Raw genomic sequence first — 21,152 nt, forward strand, 5'->3', positions numbered from 1 at the left:
ATAAACATTTATTTCAAATGTTAACTTGAAGTTTCCTTATAAATTGAACTATGAAATGGATATAAGTCCATGCATGATAAGGCCTAAAAGAAAATGTGCTTACCTGAAAGTAGGGAAAAAGTTAGGTGTCCCTGATGTAGCGTGCGTGCTAAAGTGTGTGAAACTCGCAATAGTACGAGTTCACCGTATATATAGTGCTAGAAAAAAGTGGCGGGGTTGCATGCATAATAACTTCGTACAGAGTAGTATATAGAGTAAAGTCTTTTTCTAACTGTCCGTCCATGAATGAATGAATGAATGAATGAATGAATGAATGAGCGTAGTAAATATATAGTACACACAACATATAGTGTAGTACTAATATATAACTGTACTCTAATAAATAGCTACGGTGACATAATTTATATAGTATGTAAACATTATCGAGTTTAAAAAAACGAATAATTAAGGAATTATAAAGATCATTTAACATTTTCAGAAAATGTAATTTTGTTATATATGAATAGACTCGGAGAATACTACACTAAGTCAATACATATATAATGTCTGTTTGGGTTGGTCACCAATTGTTTTCTATATAACAGAACTATTAACAACATGTGGGAGGGTTAGACATATATGACAGCAATGTTTATCCGCTATTTTCTTCGGGTGTTTATGGACTTATCGATGTTAAACCTGGAAAATGTACTTCTCATTGGCAATCATACCACATCTTCTTTTTTTTATATTAACATGACGTTTAAAAAGGATGTGGTAATTCCTGACAATGTCACCCAAATCGTTTTAAAATAAGATCTGCTTAAGCGGGAAATCTAGGCTTTGAATTTTAACTCGTATATTAACATTTAATTGCAATATTAAATGCATTGATCAGAAGTTAATCTAGCCACATACTTCTTCAAATATAATCATGATGATGCGATCACCATTAATTGATTCACAATAAAAAGAAAAAAGAAAAAACAAGAGGAAAAATAAATTAAATCGATATGTAACCCTTCTATCAAAAATTATCTTAGCTAATGAAAATGAAAGCCTCAAGCATCATCAGTATAATTAAGACAAAATTTGAGTTTTTCGAACGATTAAAAAGTCGATACTTCAAACAAGAAATCAGTGAAAATCTTAACAAATTTCATATATTAGAAAAAGAAAAAAAAGGACTTATAATTTTTGGTTTGATAATTGATATGTAATGTTTACTGATAGAAGTATACAAATGAGCTTCTTAAATGTCAAATTATGCCTTTTCGAAGTGATATCTAGTTTATTTATATAGTACAGTACTGTCATTTTGTCTTAAGTTGTAACTTAGAAAATCTTGGCAAAATCTTTTCTTTACATTTCTAGGACCGTCTGATGATTTAGATGATAACAAGAAAAGATGGCTCACTGTTGGAATTTGTTTACACACTGTAATATCTCCTGTACTCAGAGAATATATTTTACCTATTCTTATAAAGCTTTATTACCGCTTGACAATAAAATGCCGGATTGAAATACAAACTTATCCATTCCATCTTAAGACATATTTTTCAGGGATATATCTAAATTATGAGACGATAAATATGAACAAAGATATCTTTGGAAAACGTTCAAATCGTTATGATTACCGGATAAAAAATCATGTTGATTTATCTAAGTTATTTCTTCAAACACACATGACAAAGTACCAGGCTATAGACGATTCATGTGATTCATCAGCTGTTCTTGGGATAATTATAAATATCGACGAGTTTCCTGTAGCGGTGCGTTCATATGCCGAAAAGGTAGGTATTAATTGATTATGAATATCAATACTTTATAGCGATACTCTCTGTTCAACTATAATTTAACGTGTATTATTCCTCGTTATTTTGACATCGCTATATCAATTATATATGTATTTAAAAGAATGTTATGTTTAGTTATACAATAAATGCACGAGTATTGGTAGTATCATCACACGTGTGGTGTCCTAGTAGATAACAGTTTGTTTTTGGCTGGTATTTTAGTGTTATTACTTGATTTATTTTTACTTGCGCCTTTCAAATATTTCAAGTTTAGTGTCTTCAATTGCAAAACTTTAACTGATTCATCGAGACTCATTGTTTCATATTCACGTTTTCTACTTGTGTTAATTGTAGGTACTTGCAAATTTTAGAAAGAATGAAAATTGTTGTTTTAATTTAACTTTGAAAAAAAAAGTAAAAACACAAAAATACTGAACTCCGAGGAAAATTCAAAAAGGAAAGTTCCAAATCAAATTGAATATATCTTTTCACCAAAACTCATGACAAAGAAAAAAACTGTCTCATAACTTAAAAGGACGGGACAAATAAATGAATCTTTTGATGCTAATTTTGACTATCGATATTCTAATACTTTATATTACCTTTTCAATCATGGATTGGTGATTGTTTGATGATACAACGGACATGCTCCTAAATAGTTGGAGTGCGAGAAAAATTAAAAAAAGAGATATTCAAACTCACAAGTCAGAGAAAAACAGACCATGTCAAATAAAAGAATACGACGAAGAGACAAACAACACTCATCAAAACACAACATATAGAACTGTTAATAAAGCAACACGAAACCAAACACGCTAGACATATATTTAACTTTTACGTTCGTTATCATAGATGTGACAGAGTTGTTATTTTCATGTTACGTATATACTTTTTTTTGAATTTCGCAATTTACATAGAACTTTTCAAGAATTACAAAATGCCAGTCTATTTTTTAAAATTTTAAGAACAGATGCATTTAGATGTATGTATTTGGTGTCATAATGCGAGCTCTCATTATTGCCATACTTAAGTAGTCGCATTATTTCGCACTATAAAACCTCGCCATAATTTATTAATTTACAGTATACACTATTGGTTATAAATGCAACCTTCTACCAAAATGTATCCATTAAGCATATGCTACCTTTTCAATGCAGTCAGTGTTCAAAAACTTAACTGTTAACTCACTAAAGGTTTTAATTTTCTTAATCTTCCTCATCATATATGTTTATAAGACGAGTATTTGAATATTTATTTGACATATACCATGCTATTATATTTTCACCGATTCGTTTGATTGTTTTTAGCTGAAAAACAACTTAAATGCTATTTTTTTTATACACTTTCAGATTCGATCCAACATCAGAAACCCATGGGCGCACTGTAACTTACAAGAATGGGATAAAAGAAAATTTGTAACGTCCCTTACAGAAATGGGAAATTTTATTAGCAGTCTAGATCTGAAAGCACCTGTAAAACAGTCCACTTTAGAAGAAATTAAAAAATGGGAAACCAATGGTATATGAAATAAGTTTATTGACTTGAAAATGTTAAACGCTAATGAAATAATATTTCTATTATTACTTTTGATTTCTGACATATCATAAGTGAATTCAATTTATTCCAATAGCTGCAAAGTTAAAGAGAATGCACGTAAATCTTGAATTAACTATCGAATACAAACCAAAAATTCGCATTTCTACATGAACGCTGCATAGATGTTTCTTTTAATCAATAAAAAGATTTCCTGATTTGTTGACGAAACAATCATACTTAGATAATGATTTGTTTTGTTTCTGTATCGTTATTCAAAGTGGATTTCATAATGAAAAAAATCTTCCCCGCCATTAACTTATGTGTAAGGTTGGATTTGATGCTTTCAATCTAAAGACAAAGTAATTTTAAGGTACAACCATATCAATATCAATGGAATATCAAATAATTTGAACCCTAAGTGGGTAATCCCTTTATAAACTTATATTAATTAAACAGAAAATCAATCTATAAATTATGAAGGCTGTGGAGACATGCGACGAGTTCTAGACAATTGTAACATATTTCCCCGATTTACGTGATTAGGGACATTCCGTTTTGATTTTCCTCGGAGTTCAGTATTTTTGTGATTTTCCTTTTTTCTATACAACTGCGCAACTAATTTTGTAAACATTTATTTAATATGTTAGAAAAGTATAGAAATATAGGAGTTTGCATTTTATTCTAATTAAATCGTAACTTTTTTTTATTAACATTTATGATATCATCCATTTACAGTTAATTGAAATAAGAGATAACGTTTCAGTACCCAAATTGTACCGAGCACATGAATTGCTGCGATTTAGAAAATAAAGCAGCCAAAATCTTACCCTGGGTTTTTTAAGAGACTAAACAACTTGAATTTTTGATTTGACATTATGACGTCTTTTCAACAAAGCTAATTATATGTAGATGCACAAAACTTTCACAATATATGTTAACTGATGAAGAACTCCCAAGAAAAAGTTTATTCTATGCGACGTTCACAAAAAGTCATCTTTTAAAAAATTAACAAATGCAATATGTTACAAGCTTCCATTTAAAAAAAAAACCAATATTAAGCATAGACTTATGTGAAGTTGTTGAAATATTTGAAGAATTGAAACAAAACATCCATTATACGATTTTTATGATGTTAATTTAAACATTGAAGCAATATAGGTACTCCTTATCAATGGATCGTCTTGCGTGGGTCAAACCCATTTTTTTTTCTATGATTCAATATTGATTCAAGATTCAATTGGTGGAATTGTATAGTGAATAAGGGTACATCTACAATATACACTGAGAATTAAAATTTTTGTCTTCATCATAAATAAAACGTAGGCGCAATTTATGTACTCTCACTTAAGTATAAAAAAAATGTTAAATAGGTGCAATTTGTATACTCTCACTCAAGTATAGAATGTATACAATTTAAAAACCTTGAACACAAGCGATTATATTCTTTTCTACATTGCACCATTTCAAAAGTGGCTGAATATACACGATATATCTAGAAGTTGAAACGATATTCTAGAGCTTTTGTTTATTTGCATGATTTTCCTTTGACGTAAGATTGATGCATACAAGGATGCTATTAATAAAAGCGTTCAAACGAGAAAATTTGAAGTCATCCCCTTTTTGTCCTCATTTCCCGAATGTGAACTACCGTATATGACTATCTCCTGGTTTGTACTCATACGAGGAACACGACGGGTCCCACGTGTTGAACAGAATCTGCTTACACTTTCGGAACACCTGGTATGATCCTAGTTTTGGATAGGGTTAGTTTTGCTTAGTTTGTTGTGTTTTGTGTACTGTTGTTTGTCTTTTGATATTTGTCTTTTTTAGCCATGACCCTGTCTCTTATACTGACGCCTTCGCTAGTGTAATTTGAATTTAATATGTGTTTAAACGCTATAAAGGTAAACACGATATTAAGTTCAGAGCGGACAATGATGTTTTCGTCCTTTACACCTTGAAAATCTCAACCAATCAAATGATTATTTAGCTTTCAACATCAACATGTTTACACAGTGTAATAAAATTAATTTCATTTAATATGTGCTTTTTGTGATAAATCATTTGGGTCAATATTCGCAATTGTTTCTCCATAGGCGGTTATGGTAACGTTTTCTTCTGTAGCTCAGTCCATATCGTAAACTATGTTATGTATGATGGCTCGTTTTGAAGCTTAAATGTGGTTAAATTTTGGTAACGATGTGAGATTACTTTTTCCGTAAATTAGCATACCTCGAAAATCCTTTCGTGATGGCTCTTAGTGCTAAAAAATCCCTTTTAACACAATAAGTTCTTTGAAAATTTAATACTTTGAACATATTTAAAAGCTCCATAGTTTTAACACATTTACTCTATGTTTCTCTACTTTCCAAATCACTACAAATGGTTAAGCTCAGTCATTTGTAAAAAAAAAAAGGAAACATGTCAAATATCACTACACAGAGATTTTTTGTTTACACACAATCTTTTAATTAAAAAATATTGCAGGACAGCGCAAATGTCTTAAAACCTTATTCCCTAAACACACTTTTGATTCACCATTGTTCAAATTATTTAAAAAAAAAAAAAAAAAATCAAATAGTTTAATTCTCCATGATGAATATGTTGTTGTCCCCGCAGACAAAGCCCCAAACCAATACAAACTACAAGCTATAATTTCGGATATTGCTAGTCACAGACTTTTCAAGCCAGTTCGCATTGGAAAAAGAGAAAAGATCTTTTCTAAATCTTTCCTTTGCCAACAAAGGTCTCGATGGCGTCAACCTAGGCAATATCCTTCATCATAAATTAGTTCAATCGAAAATACCTCCTTATTTCAAAGACCAGTCTGTACCAATAATTTCTTATACCTATACCAAACCTATTGCAACTAAAATTTTCAATTACAAACGCGTTTTGCAGGATCTCGATATTGACGACTTCAAGTCTAAACCTCCTGATTGCACTTGTGCTAGTTCCCAATTCACATATAATCCTGCTGGCCACGTTATTACCGGTGACCTTAACATTGTTAATAACACTTCTCTACGAAACGTGTTATCGAAAGGTCCGAAATATCGTGAGCCTAAATCCATCAATTGGAAACACAACTTTAAAATTTTGATGGATTCAGTCGAGGATTATGCCAGGCAATGGGCTAAGCACGAGAAGGAAGACTTAGACACTCTATCCGAATGGATTAAGGCAGTGAGGTCGTTAATACAAATCAGAATTAAGAAACTGAATGGGTCCATCAATGCCCATGCTACGTCAATCTTCAAAGATCCAAATGTTGCTAAACACCTATCTGACCTCCATGATGAATATGTTGTTGTCCCCGCAGACAAAGCCCCAAATAACATGGTTTTTATCTGTAAAAGTCATTACATTAATTGCTTGATAAACGAATTAGGTATAGACAATTCACTTGGAAACCCAACATATACCCTCACGACACTTACCAAAGAGGAAATCCTGGATAACCATAGGTCTGTTCTTTGTTCCTTTGGTATTTCAACCAAAGATGAAGAACTGGATCTTCAATCACTGTATTGGATACCTAAACTACATAAGTGTCCTTACAAACAACGGTATATTGCTGGGTCTTCCAAGTGCTCCACGAAACCCCTTTCTAAATTATTAACATCCATTTTATCAGCAATCAAAGACGGGCTTCAAAGTTATTGTGAAACTGCCTATTCTAGAGGTGGCGTGAATCAGATGTGGATACTTAAAAATTCCAAAGATCTTTTAGAGTACATACAATCTAACTCTCTTTCATCTTGTAACAGTATTAAAACATTTGACTTTTCTACTCTTTACACAAGTATTCCACATTCCAAACTAAAAGACAAATTAAAAGATTTGGTATTACTTTGCTTCATAAAAAAGAATGGCCAACGTAGATACAAGTATCTTGTCTTAGGGAGGGATAAATCATACTTTGTAAAGAACCATTCTGATTCAAACAAAAAATTCTCTGAAACCGATATTATCAAGATGCTTGATTTCTTGATTGACAACATATTTGTTACGTTCGGAGGACGTGTTTTTCAACAGACTGTCGGCATCCCAATGGGAACAAACTGTGCCCCTCTACTTGCTGACTTGTTTCTTTATTATTATGAGGCTGACTTCATGCAGGAACTTCTTAGGAAGAAAGATAAGAAGTTAGCAATATCCTTTAACTCTACTTTCCGCTATATAGATGACGTTCTTTCACTAAACAATTCAAAATTTGGTGACTATGTGGATCGCATCTATCCCATCGAATTGGAGATAAAGGATACTACAGATACAGTTAAGTCGGCTTCATATCTTGACTTACATCTAGAAATTGACAATGAGGGTCGGTTGAAGACAAAACTTTACGACAAAAGAGATGATTTCAGCTTTCCAATTGTGAACTTTCCATTTCTAAGTAGCAACATTCCAGCAGCACCTGCATATGGGGTATATATCTCCCAATTGATACGATATTCCCGTGCTTGCATTTCCTATCATGATTTTCTTGATAGAGGGTTACTGCTCACAAGGAAGCTATTAAACCAAGAGTTCCAAATGGTGAAGTTGAAATCATCCCTTCGTAAATTTTACGGACGCCATCACGAGTTGGTTGACCGTTATGGAATAACCGTTTCACAAATGATATCGGATATGTTCCTTACGTCGTAACTACAATCCCCTTCCCTTTCATGAATTTGACCTACCGAATTAGACTATTTACCGGATTTGTAATCACATAAGCAACACGACGGGTGCCGCATGTGGAGCAGGATCTGCTTACCCTTCCGGAGCACCTGAGATCACCCCTAGTTTTTGGTGGGGTTCGTGTTGTTTATTCTTTAGTTTTCTATGTTGTGTCATGTGTACTATTGTTTTTCTGTTTGTCTTTTTCATTTTTAGCCATGGCGTTGTCAGTTTGTTTTAGATTTACGAGTTTGACTGTCCCTTTGGTGTCTTTCGTCCCTCTTTTAATTCTCATTTCTACAAAAGAAAAAAACCCACCTTTTGTCGACTACAAAGTAGCTTCCAATTATGCACTCAGAACTATCTTGATTTTTAAAAATAATTTTGAATAATTATACAACACAATATTCTATTCATAAAGACAGTATTTATGATGTTTTTTTGTTTTGGATTTTGAGGAGAACATCCTAAAAACAATATTTTTTAAGTTGTACCATTATTCTAGATTTTCATAAAATGGAATAACACATAGAGAAAAAAAACCAAATGTTTATTTATTAGGGGCAAATACGCTTCAAGAAATTATCAGATTGCATTAATTTGCCCAATGTTTAATTTGAAGCTGATAGACATGGACAATCGTCTTCGTTTGACATCGCTGAAAAATTAAATAAGCCTCAAGGTCTAATGATATTTCCATTTTTGTTTGCAGATACACAGTTTTTAAAAGGCACATTACTTCGAAATTCGTCAAGACACGAGTAGCTTAGCCAAATATGCAAATATTTTGAAATTCAACCTAGAGAATGAATCAGAAAAGAGATCTGCAGCTGACAAAGTTATACAAGATGAACTAATAACCCTGAACGAAAGAATCAAAAACATTATCCAACGTCAAGAAGAAATAATCCCAAAACATATACGAGGTATGAGATACACGAAAACATATATAAACGAAAATAACACTTTGTGTGCGTAATTACAGCATTATAAGACTGAATCATAAAATACGTTTACGACAACTGTGGTAAATTGAACATCAAACTCCCCCACAAGCAACAGCCTTTTTCGGTCACAGATTTAATAGTCCAGTCAATCTAGCAAAATTTGACCATAACCTTGAGGTAATTGCAACAGAAGATTTTCAAGTTTTAATCTTTAGCATTATACCCCAAATATACACAGAAACAAGTCTCATTAAATCTAACTTGAGGAAAAGTTAAAATCATGATTTTAAAATTCCTATGGAGATGCGCATAGATATGAGAGATAACTCTGAAAAAAAGACAGAAATATCAATAAAAATTTATTCAAAATAATAACTTAACTGCTTCTGTTCAACAGAATGTATTGATTCTTGATGTTTTATCCGTCTTTAGAGTATAACAAACAACTCTGAAGGTGTTTTCATATCTTTAATCAAGCTACAACCTAGTTTTCATAATTCAGTAGTTGACCATTTATTAAACTTTTCAGCATGTCAAGATAAAGAATATCAAATTGAAAAAAAAACTAATTGAGCATATATTCTTCTTTTTGTGGTTTAAAGTTTCTTTAAACAAGGTAGATGGTGATCAAATATAATTTTCCTATATAAACAATACCAAATATTCACATTATTTTTTCAAAATGGAAAGAAAGCCATAAATTTGCAATTTCTTTAATGAAAAATGTGCCAAAAAAATCAAAATACCCATAACACATTGGTTTTGTACATTTCATGAGAAGAACATTATATAATATAGTCAAATACGAACTTATAACCCCATCAAAGTATAATATTTTATAATATGAATATTAAAAAAAAATCAACCAAAAACCTACAAAAAAGACTAATTTTTGCAGAGTTATCTCCCTTTACAATGTTAATTTCCATACGAAATTATAAATGCAAAATTTGAGTTTTCCTCAAGGTAGATTTTATGGGACTTTTTTCTGTGTATATTTGGGGCTTAATGCTATAGATTAGAATTAAAACATTTTCTGTTGCAATTAGTTTGACTGGACTATAATGTACGAATTATTTATCGTTGGTGTAAAATACATATAATATCAGAGAATCAAAAACTTTAGTCTTTCATTCATAAAGAACATACTTCAACAGCCATGAAAATAACGTTAGAAACAAAAATGAATGTTTTTGCGAACAATACGATAATCTGAAAAAAACATCTTCATAGATAAAAAAAACAACCGAAAAACAGTTCAATGTTGATTGAGAGAGGTGTAACTATTAACATGATTTTATAAATAAGAAATGTAGTACCATAATCATTATTTACGCTTGTACTAAAATATCTTGAAACTGTGTAAACTTTAGTCACAGTTCAATAGAAATGTATACCAATATGTCTCTTTATGGGCCTACCGCCAATTCACAGATACAAACTTTGACACTTTATTCAGTGTTCTAATTTGTGTATCGCTATTGTTTTAGATTATCATGAAGATGAAATTCAAGGTTGGGAAAAAGATGATGAGACATTTGTTGAAACTAGAGCAACAAAGCATGTAATGACGTGGATTTCTAAGTGTAATATAGCTGTTGTCACGGGTTGTTCTGGGGCCGGAAAATCATTTCTCATTCACCATGTTGCCTTAGAGTTACATCGGAAAAACAAATATGATATCATACCCCTATCATTTGTAACGGCACCATCGGATATTATGAACTATAATAGTAAAAATAGAAAACAGGTCTTTGTAATTGATGATGTATGTGGAAGGGAAACAATAAATGTGCAATTAGTTAATACATGGAAGCAACTAACAGAAAAGTTAAACGATATATTCAAACCAAATTGCACCGATTCAAAACTTTTAATTTCCTGTAGGCTGCAGGTGTGTAATGACTCACAGTTCAAAAAGTTAACGTGGTTTACTGAAAATGTGTTTGATATTGTATCTGAACCACTGTGTCTTCTCCCAGAAGAAAGAATGTTAATGATAAAGAAATATTTAGAAACCGACAACATTGATTTCGTCATAAATGATCTATTACATTTTGACTTCTTTCCACTGCTATGCAAAATGTCGAAAGACGTATCGAAGGAGAAATTGAGTCTTTTTTTTAGATCACCGAATGATACGATAAAAGAACAAATCAAATTTATAATAGATTCGCAGAACAAATCACAATTATGTGCCTTAGTTTTATGTATTTTGTTTGAGGAAGGATTTAATGAGGATTGGCTCAAATGTAGTTTACATTTAACTCCAGAATATATAGTTGATAAAGTAGAGGGAATAACACGACACTGTGGAATTGATTTAAAAAGTGATTTCGCAAGACGATCTTTAGAAAATGGGTTCGCAACATTAGAAGGAACGTTTGTGACAAAAACTGAAAAAAAAGTATCAGATGTTCATATGATGAAATCATAATCTTTCAGTCAGTTTAATTGAAGTCTGGAGCTGGCATGTCAGTTAACTGCTAGTAGTCTGTTGTTATTTATGTATTATTGTCATTTTGTTTATTTTCTTTGGTTACATCTTCTGACATCAGACTCGGACTTCTCTTGAACTGAATTTTAATGTGCGTATTGTTATGCTTTTACTTTTCTACACTGGTTAGAGGTATAGGGGGAGGGTTGAGATCTCACAAACATGTTTAACCCCGCCGCATTTTTGCGCCTGTCCCAAGTCAGGAGCCTCTGGCCTTTGTTAGTCTTGTATTATTTAAATTTTAGTTTCTTGTGTACAATTTGGAAATAAGTATGGTGTTCATTATCACTGAACTAGTATATATTTGTTTAGGGGCCAGCTGAAGGACGCCTCCGGGTGCGGGAATTTCTCGCTACATTGAAGACCTGTTGGTGACCTTCTGCTGTTGTGTTTTTTTATTTTGGTCGGGTTGTTGTCTCTTTGACACATTCCCCATTTCCATTCTCAATTTTATTATATTAATTGGAGAATACATGATGTTGCAGCCATTGAGTACGGACACTATCTCGTGGAATGTTTTATGAAATATGCCAATGAAAGGTTAATCGGTGAACTATACATATCTAAATCGAATGAAACTAAAGTTACCGATGACTTTGTTGTTCTACCGGAAGAAATGGAAGAACGATATTTTGAAAGATTACTAGACGATTTGAAACAGTGGAACATCTACAGTACCCTGCATAACAACCAGTTAGTCCATAAATCATTTAGAACTAAACTTATTCGATATCTTGAACACAATGAAAGGGATTTGAAAAAAATAATCAATCAAATGGATATAGATGGGATAACGTTGATAAATTGGGAACGTCATTATTTTATGGATTATGATTTTGTTGATGATGATGAACGAATTAATGTTACATTTCCATTAATAGAAGCTGCTATAGAAGGGTATGCAGATATAGTTGAATTTCTAATTAAAATGAACTGTGATGTTAATAAAAAAGACAGTTTTCATAGAACAGCATTATATAAAGCATGTGAAGGTGGTTATCAAGATGCTGTTGAAATTTTGTTAGACCATAACGCTGACGCTTCCTTGTATCATGAAGATGGATCATCTCCATTACATATGGCATGTAAAGCAGGAAATACTAATATAGTAAAATTGATTTTAGAAAAACATGACAATGTAAACAGTGTTTCCCACTACAGTGACACTCCGTTGAAACTGGCATGCAAAGGAGGATATACTGATATAGTAAAAATACTACTTGGGAAAAAAGCGCAGGTTTTTGGTATACGAGGCAGCAAGTCACCTCTATTTTTGGCTTGTAATATTGGAAATGAGGGCATAGTGAAAATGTTACTTGCCGCCCACACAGATACTTTATATTCAGATGAGTATTATTGGGATGGATATGCATATGAACTAGCGTGTTCACCTTTAGATGTTGTCTGTCAAAAGAATCATATCAATATAATTCAGTTATTATTTCAGAAATATAAATTTTCTTCTTGTTTCAAATGGTCTGCTCTATATACGGCTTCATATAATGGATGCATAGACATTGTCAAATTACTCATGGAAACCACAGATTTTATTTTATGTGAAAAGCTAGATATTTCATTGGATAAAGCTATGTTTTACGCATGTACAGGAGGAAATCTAGAGGTAGTTCAATACTTTCTGACACAAGGTTTCAATATATTTAAGTGTAACGATGCTGGTCAATCATTGCTTCATGCAATCTGTAAATGTTCCAATGAAAACGAAGGTAATACATCTGTGCTTAACCTGTTGATTGCAAAACAGCTAGCTATCTCTAAACCAGATAAGAATGGATTGTCTCCATTACATTTAGCTTGTAAGTATAGTTTACATTCGATATGTAAAATACTTATAAGTCACAACGCTAAAAATAAATATGCAAGACAATGAAAACATGTCACCTTTACATTATGCATGTAAAGCAAACAACTTTGATATTGTAGGAATATTACTTAGACATAAAGCAAACATTAAGTTGACTGATAACGCAGGCAGAACCCCACTTCATGTTATTTGTGAAAGATGTAAAATTTTGTGGTCCCTACGACCATCGGATTATCCTGATATTCATGTTAGTAGAAGCAATACTGAAAGCAAGTCAATTGTCAAATCATTGATTGATTTCGATGCAGACGTGAATGCACGTGACAAATTCGGGGAGTCTCCATTACATAAAACCTGCAAGTATGAAGATTATGAACTTGTAAAAATGCTTCTTTCCCTAAAACAATCAGACATCAATTTACAAAATATATGGGGTCAGACTCCATTGCATTTAGCGTGTGATTGCGGATATGAAAACATAGTTCAGTTATTATTGACAGAAAAGCTGATTGTTTTAAAAACAGATGGCCAAGGAAAATCTCCTCTCGATGTTTCTTTGGAAATTTTGAAACGAATTAAAGATAATCTAGCCTATTACATATGGTTGGATAATTGTGATACGTGTGATATTGCTTTATATGACGAAAGTTTGGAATCTTCTTCTTTCAATTACTATTTAAACATTGTTAATCTTTTGACTGAGGACAATGCAGATATATCTAAGTCATGAGGAGAGCTAAACTTTACTGCATTTACTTAATATTTGAAAGGGGTATATACAAAAATATAAAACAAGAAGAACGTTTATGTCAATATAGTTGTCTGGTTAAAATAGATGACGAAGAACAATTTTTATTAACATGTACAAAAACTAAAGATTTGAGATTTGAATTTTTACAGAAAGTTAAGCCTCGGTCACACCTTACCGGATAGCTCCAACGGACGCCTAACGGATAACTTTTTTTCAATCCGTTCATGTCCGTTAGACGTCCGTTATTATCCGTTAGGCGTCCGTCTATATCCATTGCATGTCCGTTAGCGTACATTTTATCCGTTGACGTCCGTTCTGTCCGGTGGAAAAATTTTAGTATGTCCAAAACTTTGAACGGACGTCCGTTTTGTACGGTACTCGTCCGTTTTGTTTCCGTTTTGTATCCGTTACGTGTCCGTTATACACCCGTTGGAGGTCTGTCAGATTACTTCACCAAATGACTTCTGACGGACGTCTAACGGATAAAACGGATGTTGAACGAATGTGAAACGGACTTCTACCGGACGTATAACGGACAAAACGGATGATGAACGGATCTGAAACGGATAAATGCCAATTGAAAATGTCTCGTCAGAAATGCCAATTAGATTTCTTAAGGGTGTACACCTCTGAGGAGCCAAAAATTTCTAGCATTAAACTTTTTTTCTTAACCTCATTTATGGGTTTATAAGACTGTAACAAAATATTTGGTGAAGAAAAAATCATACGGTGGTGCACTTCTTTTTTTGCTACGGTCCTTTCAAAATGCCCTATTTTGATGATTTTTTCATCAATTTTACCTATTTTTGGGCTTTTATCGTGAAAAAAAATCACAGTTCCATAATTAAACTATTGTTCATACTTTCTTTAAAGATGAATTGTACCAATCTAAATAAATTTTACTTAAAAAAAATATAAGTAGGTGTTAATATAAGAAAGTTTTATCATATTTTGACGCTTTTTTGTGTAAAATTTACCATTCTGTCAATTTTTTATTTTTGTGATTTTTCTCAGTTTAAAGGAGCACTAGCTACGATATATATAAAAAAATAAAGTATGATTTTTTTTAGATTAATCATTAACTAAATCGGAATAATGAAATAATAATTTGTTTTTAGCAATCAATTTGCTTTAATTTTGTTGAAATAAGCGATTATACATAATTTTTGACTGATTCACTTGCAAGTAAATACGTCATCATCATTCTAACCGGTATTCATGTGAACTTCAATTTAACCCCCTAGCTAGAGACTGACAACGCATGCATTGTACGTGAACTGGTTATTTAAAGAAAAAAATGTCAACAATGAAAGTGAAACTACGGTAAATCATTTGATTACTAATTCGATCCACATAAATCATTCTTATACGGTTGAAAACAATGAGAAACTTATATTTTAAATCTAAAAATTCAAATCAAACAGACCTATAAAGATCCAATTGCACGTGCTGGTTTAACCTATTCATATCTTTATTTGTGTTTACAACGCTTATATGGTCATCTGAGGTCAAATCGATAGTTAATTAGATGGCATCTGGATTTAAATACACACGAAACGAACCTAAATATCATCTACCCCATGCTCTGTAAACTGTTTATTTTAAACGTTTGATAGATTGGATAAATGTTTTACATTGTTATTAATCAAATATGAGAATTTGAGTCAAATTGGTGACCATGAATTTGACAGCTAGTGCCCCTTTAAGAACAAAATGCATATTATTTCCACTTTTTTTGTTATAAATGATTGAAAAAATACATATATAAGAAATTTGAAAAGACAAAAATGATATGGGATGTACACGATTCTTGTCAAATCATTTGTTATATCCCTAACCATTCTCTCAAAATATTGGCTAAAAATGCTTACTTGATTGGTCGTAAAATTAGCAAACTGGATTACTTAAAAACCATTCATTGTAAATACACAATTTTTTCACAGAGTTATGTTTGATTATAATATTTTTTTAAATTTTGATATTTTCCACTTGTATCACATGTTTTGGAAATAATTCAAGAACGAGATTTTAACGAGACTGAAATGTCAGAAGAATACATCCTTAAGGTTCATGAATTCTTATTATTCATAATCGATCTTAGAGTAAGGGTACATCTTCACAATCAAGCAGCTGTTATTCAGGTCAGACGCTGTCTTTTAGCGGCATTTTGAAGAACAAACCAAAACCAGTTACACAGATCATTTCAATATTAATGCGATTTACATGTATTTTTATTGTCGCCTTTAATTTGTTCATATAATCTTGTTTATCCGTTTTATCCGGTACGCTTCCGTTAAGCCTCGGTCACACCTTACCGGATAGTTCGAACGGACGACTAACGGATAAAAAAAAGGTTATCCGTTGACAAAAATTTTTATCCGTTGGTAGTCCGTTGGTGTACTAACGGACATGTAACGAATGCCTAACGGACACACAACGGACATTGAACGTACGTGAAACGGATTCGTACCGGACAGAACGGACAGAACGGACGTCGAACGTACATCCAACGGACGAGTACCGGATAAAACGGGCACCTAACGGAAGCGTAACGGATAAAACGGATGAACAAAATATTCTGAAAATAAAAGGCAATAAACCATCTAAAAATTAAAGGCAATAAACCCTGAGAAATTTCAATTGGCATTTGTCCGTTTTACATCCTGTAGGCATCCGTTTTATCCGTTATCCTTCCGTTAATGTCCGTTTCACATCCGTTTTATCCGTTAGGCGTCCGTTAGGCGTCCGGAAGACGTCCGTTGGTGAATTGGTCTACGGATCTCCAACGGATGCATAACGGACACGTAACGGATACAAAACGGACGAGTACCGTTCAAAACGGACGCCTAACGGACGTTCAACGGACATTTTATCCGTTGGACGTCCGTTCAAAGTTTTGAACATGCTCAAAATTTTCCACCGGACAGAACGGACGTCAACGGATAAAACGGACGCTTAACGGACGCCTAACGGATATGGACGGACACTTAACGGATAAGAACGGACGTCTAACGGACATGAACGGATTAAAAAAAAGTTATCCGTTAGGCGTCCGTTCGAGCTATCCGGTAAGGTGTGACCGAGGCTTAAGGTGTCCGTGTTATGCGGTACTCGTCCGTTGGATGTACGTTCAACATCCGTTCTGTCCGTTACGTGTCCGTTTCTCATCCGTTGCATATCCGTTGCATGTCCGTTATGCATTCGGTATGCGTCCGTTTTAGTTGGTCAGTACATCAACGGACGCCAAACGGATAACAATTTTGACAACGGACAACTTTTATTTTCATCCGTTAGGCGTCCGTTCGTCTTATCCAGTAAGGTATGACCGAGGCTTTATAAATATCTATTCCGATATAGATAAGATGGATGATTTGGAGAAATTGGTTTTATGTCTTTCGTGTCCGTCAATTATGCAGTATGCTACTCCATTTAATGAAAATTCATGGTCATTGAGGAGGGTGGACTTAACAACTGCATGATAGATACATATATGTATATTATGATTTGTTCTTTTCTTTTTTATGATGTATTGTAAAATTATAATGTTGATTTATGCATGCCTTCAACCCCACCCCATTGAGGTATAACTATGCATTTATTCAATAAAATTATATTTATAAGTTAAACCAATTTATTTTTACCTTTTTGTTTTAAAGTACAGAATACGTAACAATCATAATAATCAAGTACTACAATATTACATACAATGCTGTAGATGTTAGCTTGAGTGATATTTTGGAAAATAATTTGCAGATGTTTTTATTTATTCAAACCTTATAAAAAAGGGTACAGACAGGCAATGAAACATTCTGGATCTTGAAGGTGATGTGGGAAAACTAAAAAGACCAATTGATAAAATATCTCAATTCGGTGATCAATTTTAGATCTACTTAGTACTACTTGTACTTTCATGTTGCAATTTCGACAACAGGCTTCGAAAAAGAGTTTAGAAACTTACGATTTAATTCTATTTACTACAATAAAATAAATTAAAATTATGATACTAAAATTGTATTATATAGAATGAATCTAAATGTAGTACCAGATGTTTTATATTTATACTAGAACACACCCGCGAAATCGCGGGCAAATACAGCTTGTAAACTGTTGTAGGATGATTTTTTGTAAAAGATATTTTGACTGGAGAATTTCATATAAGGTATCAAAAAGCCCTCCGTAATGTGTTTCCTTTCTGTTAAATTCGATTATTTTTTTGTGTTTTTGGCCTTATGCCACAATTATTCTTCCTCTTTGGTACAATGCATTTTTTGATAAAAGTCAAATTAAATTAAAAATTTGGACCGCTTCAATCATGAAACAAATGAAGCCGCTTACATACCATTATTATTAGATAATAAAATGTGCTTGTAGAACAATCCATCAGTGCTTTTCCATTTGAAAGCCCTATTAACATGCCAATGGTAGGATTTGAATCTCGTATAAATGACTAACGCTCATTTGAGGGGTGGTCTGAGGGGCCCTGATTCTGAAATCCCGGGCTTAATAACATGAAATCCCGAGATGCGTATTTTAACGAAATTCATATCCCGACATCCCGAAAAAAAAATTTATTCCCGCATCCCGTAAAAATCAGTTCCGAAATCCCGAGCTTAAAAGCACCAGATCCCGACGTTCCTAATAAGTCTTGCCTCCCGCTAATCTCTACCCTACTTTCATTTTGATCAAATCACTACTTTCACTTTCAACAATAAATTTGTATGCCCCATTCCTCCGTTCGTTTGTAAGTCCGTCCTTCTGTCCGGCTTCAGGTTAAAGTTTTTACTTTCAACAATAAATTTTCATGCCCCATTTATGGGATTTATATTTTCTAGTTTGTTCTTCCGTCCGTCTGTCCCGCTTCAGGTTAAAGTTTTTGTCGAGGTAGTTTTTGAGGATGAAATTTAAAAAAAATAGGCAGGACAGGAGTTTTGAGTAAAAAAAAAAGGCAGGATGAGACACTTGCAAAAAAAAAAGTCAGGACGATAATTTAGGTAAAAAAAGTCAGGATAAACTAAAAAAAAAAAGGCAGGACCGAACAGAGTGAAAAATAAAAAGGCAGGACAGAGATTACAGCTAAAAAAAATGCAGAACATTTTTTTTTTATCCTAGCCCTCCCCCCCCCCCTAAAAATCAAATGGTAGCTCCCTAATGTCAATTTACAAAACTTCTGGGAAAATAAACGGAAGAGGAAGTTGTCTATGAATAAAAGCCGGGGTGATGACGGACACATATCCGGACTTCTTTTTTTCCGTTTTTCTCCCAAAATAACCGAAACTGAATAATCATAAGAATGGATGACAAATGCGACTATGCATGGTACCTATTGGACATACAGTTACAATGATCAATTTATTGTGGAAGGAGGAGAAGCGACACCCAAAATGAGGTCTTCTCGTTTAATAGTATAGATGGGAAACTTCGTACTCCATTTAATAATATGATTACACTGAAATGCAGTCAAGTTTAGCGTTTGATAGTTCATTGATAACATTCTGGCGTATCACAAACAAACAACTTGTAACATCTCATTTCATTGGCCGAAAGATTCGAATACAACAACTATCTTAGTGTGCACGTTAATTGACACAGGTGACTGGCAATGGAATGTACTTTGTTACTACGAACGTAATACAAGGATTTGAATTGTTTACAAATCTTTGGTCAAAAAAATTAAATAAATGTTTTGTGAATTTCAAATAGCTGTGTCGAAATAGTTTACTGCAGCAACGCACTTATACTGTACCGCATTATGAAAAATATAAAATAAAATGAACACATGTGCTGTCTTTATACGGAGGAATAATGAACAATTCTTAATTTATTTCAATGCCTTTGTTACTTCCTATAAGGATCTCGTTATATTAATTCATTCCCATAATTTTTGATATGTTGCCTATTCTTCTTTTAGTGTTTTCATGCTATAAAACGAACACAAAGAACGTTACACAGTAGCTATAAGCGTTTGGTCTTTCAGAAATTACGTATCTAAACGGATCAAATTGTTCCCGAAATACAGAAACAAAACCAGAATAATCGTATCATTTGAGTACGTGAATGAAGACGTAGTAAGCAATGTACTATCATTATCACCACGAAATTCAGTGAACGCATGTAAAAAGGATTGAAATGTTACATCGGCAAAGATTTTTCTTTCAGTACAGAGATTACAGTTAAAAAATATGAACAAAATGTTTCATCAAGTCCCCCCTCCCATCAAAACAAAATGGTAGATCGTTTAATCCAGAACCAACTGATAGAGGAGACAGTTGAATTAAATCATAGTTGTAATACCATGATTAAATATTTCGACGTGAAAACTGGTAAGATTTTAAAGTTAAATTTTTACTATTGCATAAAATTATAAAATCAACGAATTTTACATGCACAAGTATAAAAGCCAGAAATGCTATAGGATAATCAAAAACACAATCATGTACATGAATACAACGATGGAAAGTTATAACAACATTAACCGGCTATATGAATACTGATCAGTCCATTCAACTTTATAGTATGCGTGTTCTTTTTTCGCAGGTGTGAGCTCGAAGGTTAGAATTGACCAATGCGAGTTAATCTAATAATAGATTGTTTGACTGATTAGGTCGCACTACCTTTCAGTAAGCTTATCTGCAGTTAATTGGTTCTGATTGGATGACAGTAAGTGAAAAATTCTCTTTCTCCTTGTCTGTAACTAAGGAAGCCGATATTTTGAATTGCGCAATGTAATGACATGTAAGTTCTACAATAATAAGCAAAAAAACTCACCCTACGCGTCGACAGGGAAACTAAATTTGCGACAGTAAAACTAACGATAAACGTCCGCAAATCTTTAAATACTATACAGTTAATGTAAAAAAAACGTTTACGACAAGTCGGTGGTAAATTAAACATCGAACTCCCCCACACGCAATAGCCTTTTTCTTTCACAGATCAAATGAAGGAATTATTTATCACTGGTGTAAATTACATATAATATTAGAGAATTAAAAGTTTTAGTCTTTCAATCATAAATGGCATTCTACAACAACCATGAAAATAACGTTAGAAAAAAAATAATGTTTTTCCGACCAATACAAAAATCTGGAAAAAACATCTTCAGGGATATTTGATTCCGAATGTTAAGAAAGCCATAGTAATTAGTCTTGGAGAATCAAAA

The 21,152-nt window shown here is 32.8% G+C and overlaps 2 protein-coding genes across 2 annotated transcripts; both read left to right on the forward strand.

Annotated features, from left to right (window-relative positions):
* Positions 1-1,556: 1,556 nt before the first annotated feature.
* Positions 1,557-13,311, forward strand: LOC134722598 (uncharacterized). Its single transcript, XM_063586252.1, has 4 exons — positions 1,557-1,772; positions 3,125-3,293; positions 10,417-11,308; positions 11,892-13,311. Exons 1-4 carry the CDS (start codon positions 1,572-1,574, stop codon positions 13,309-13,311), a joined length of 2,682 nt encoding a protein of 893 aa, XP_063442322.1. The 5' UTR covers positions 1,557-1,571.
* A 4-nt stretch (positions 13,312-13,315) lies between these two features.
* LOC134722699 (ankyrin repeat domain-containing protein 27-like) lies at positions 13,316-13,975 on the forward strand. The gene has a single exon (XM_063586354.1). It carries the CDS (start codon positions 13,316-13,318, stop codon positions 13,973-13,975), a length of 660 nt encoding a protein of 219 aa, XP_063442424.1.
* The last annotated feature ends 7,177 nt before the right edge of the window (positions 13,976-21,152 follow it).

This window comes from Mytilus trossulus, chromosome 1 (genome assembly GCF_036588685.1).
Source record: "Mytilus trossulus isolate FHL-02 chromosome 1, PNRI_Mtr1.1.1.hap1, whole genome shotgun sequence".
NCBI classification, from domain to species: Eukaryota; Metazoa; Mollusca; class Bivalvia; order Mytilida; family Mytilidae; genus Mytilus; species Mytilus trossulus.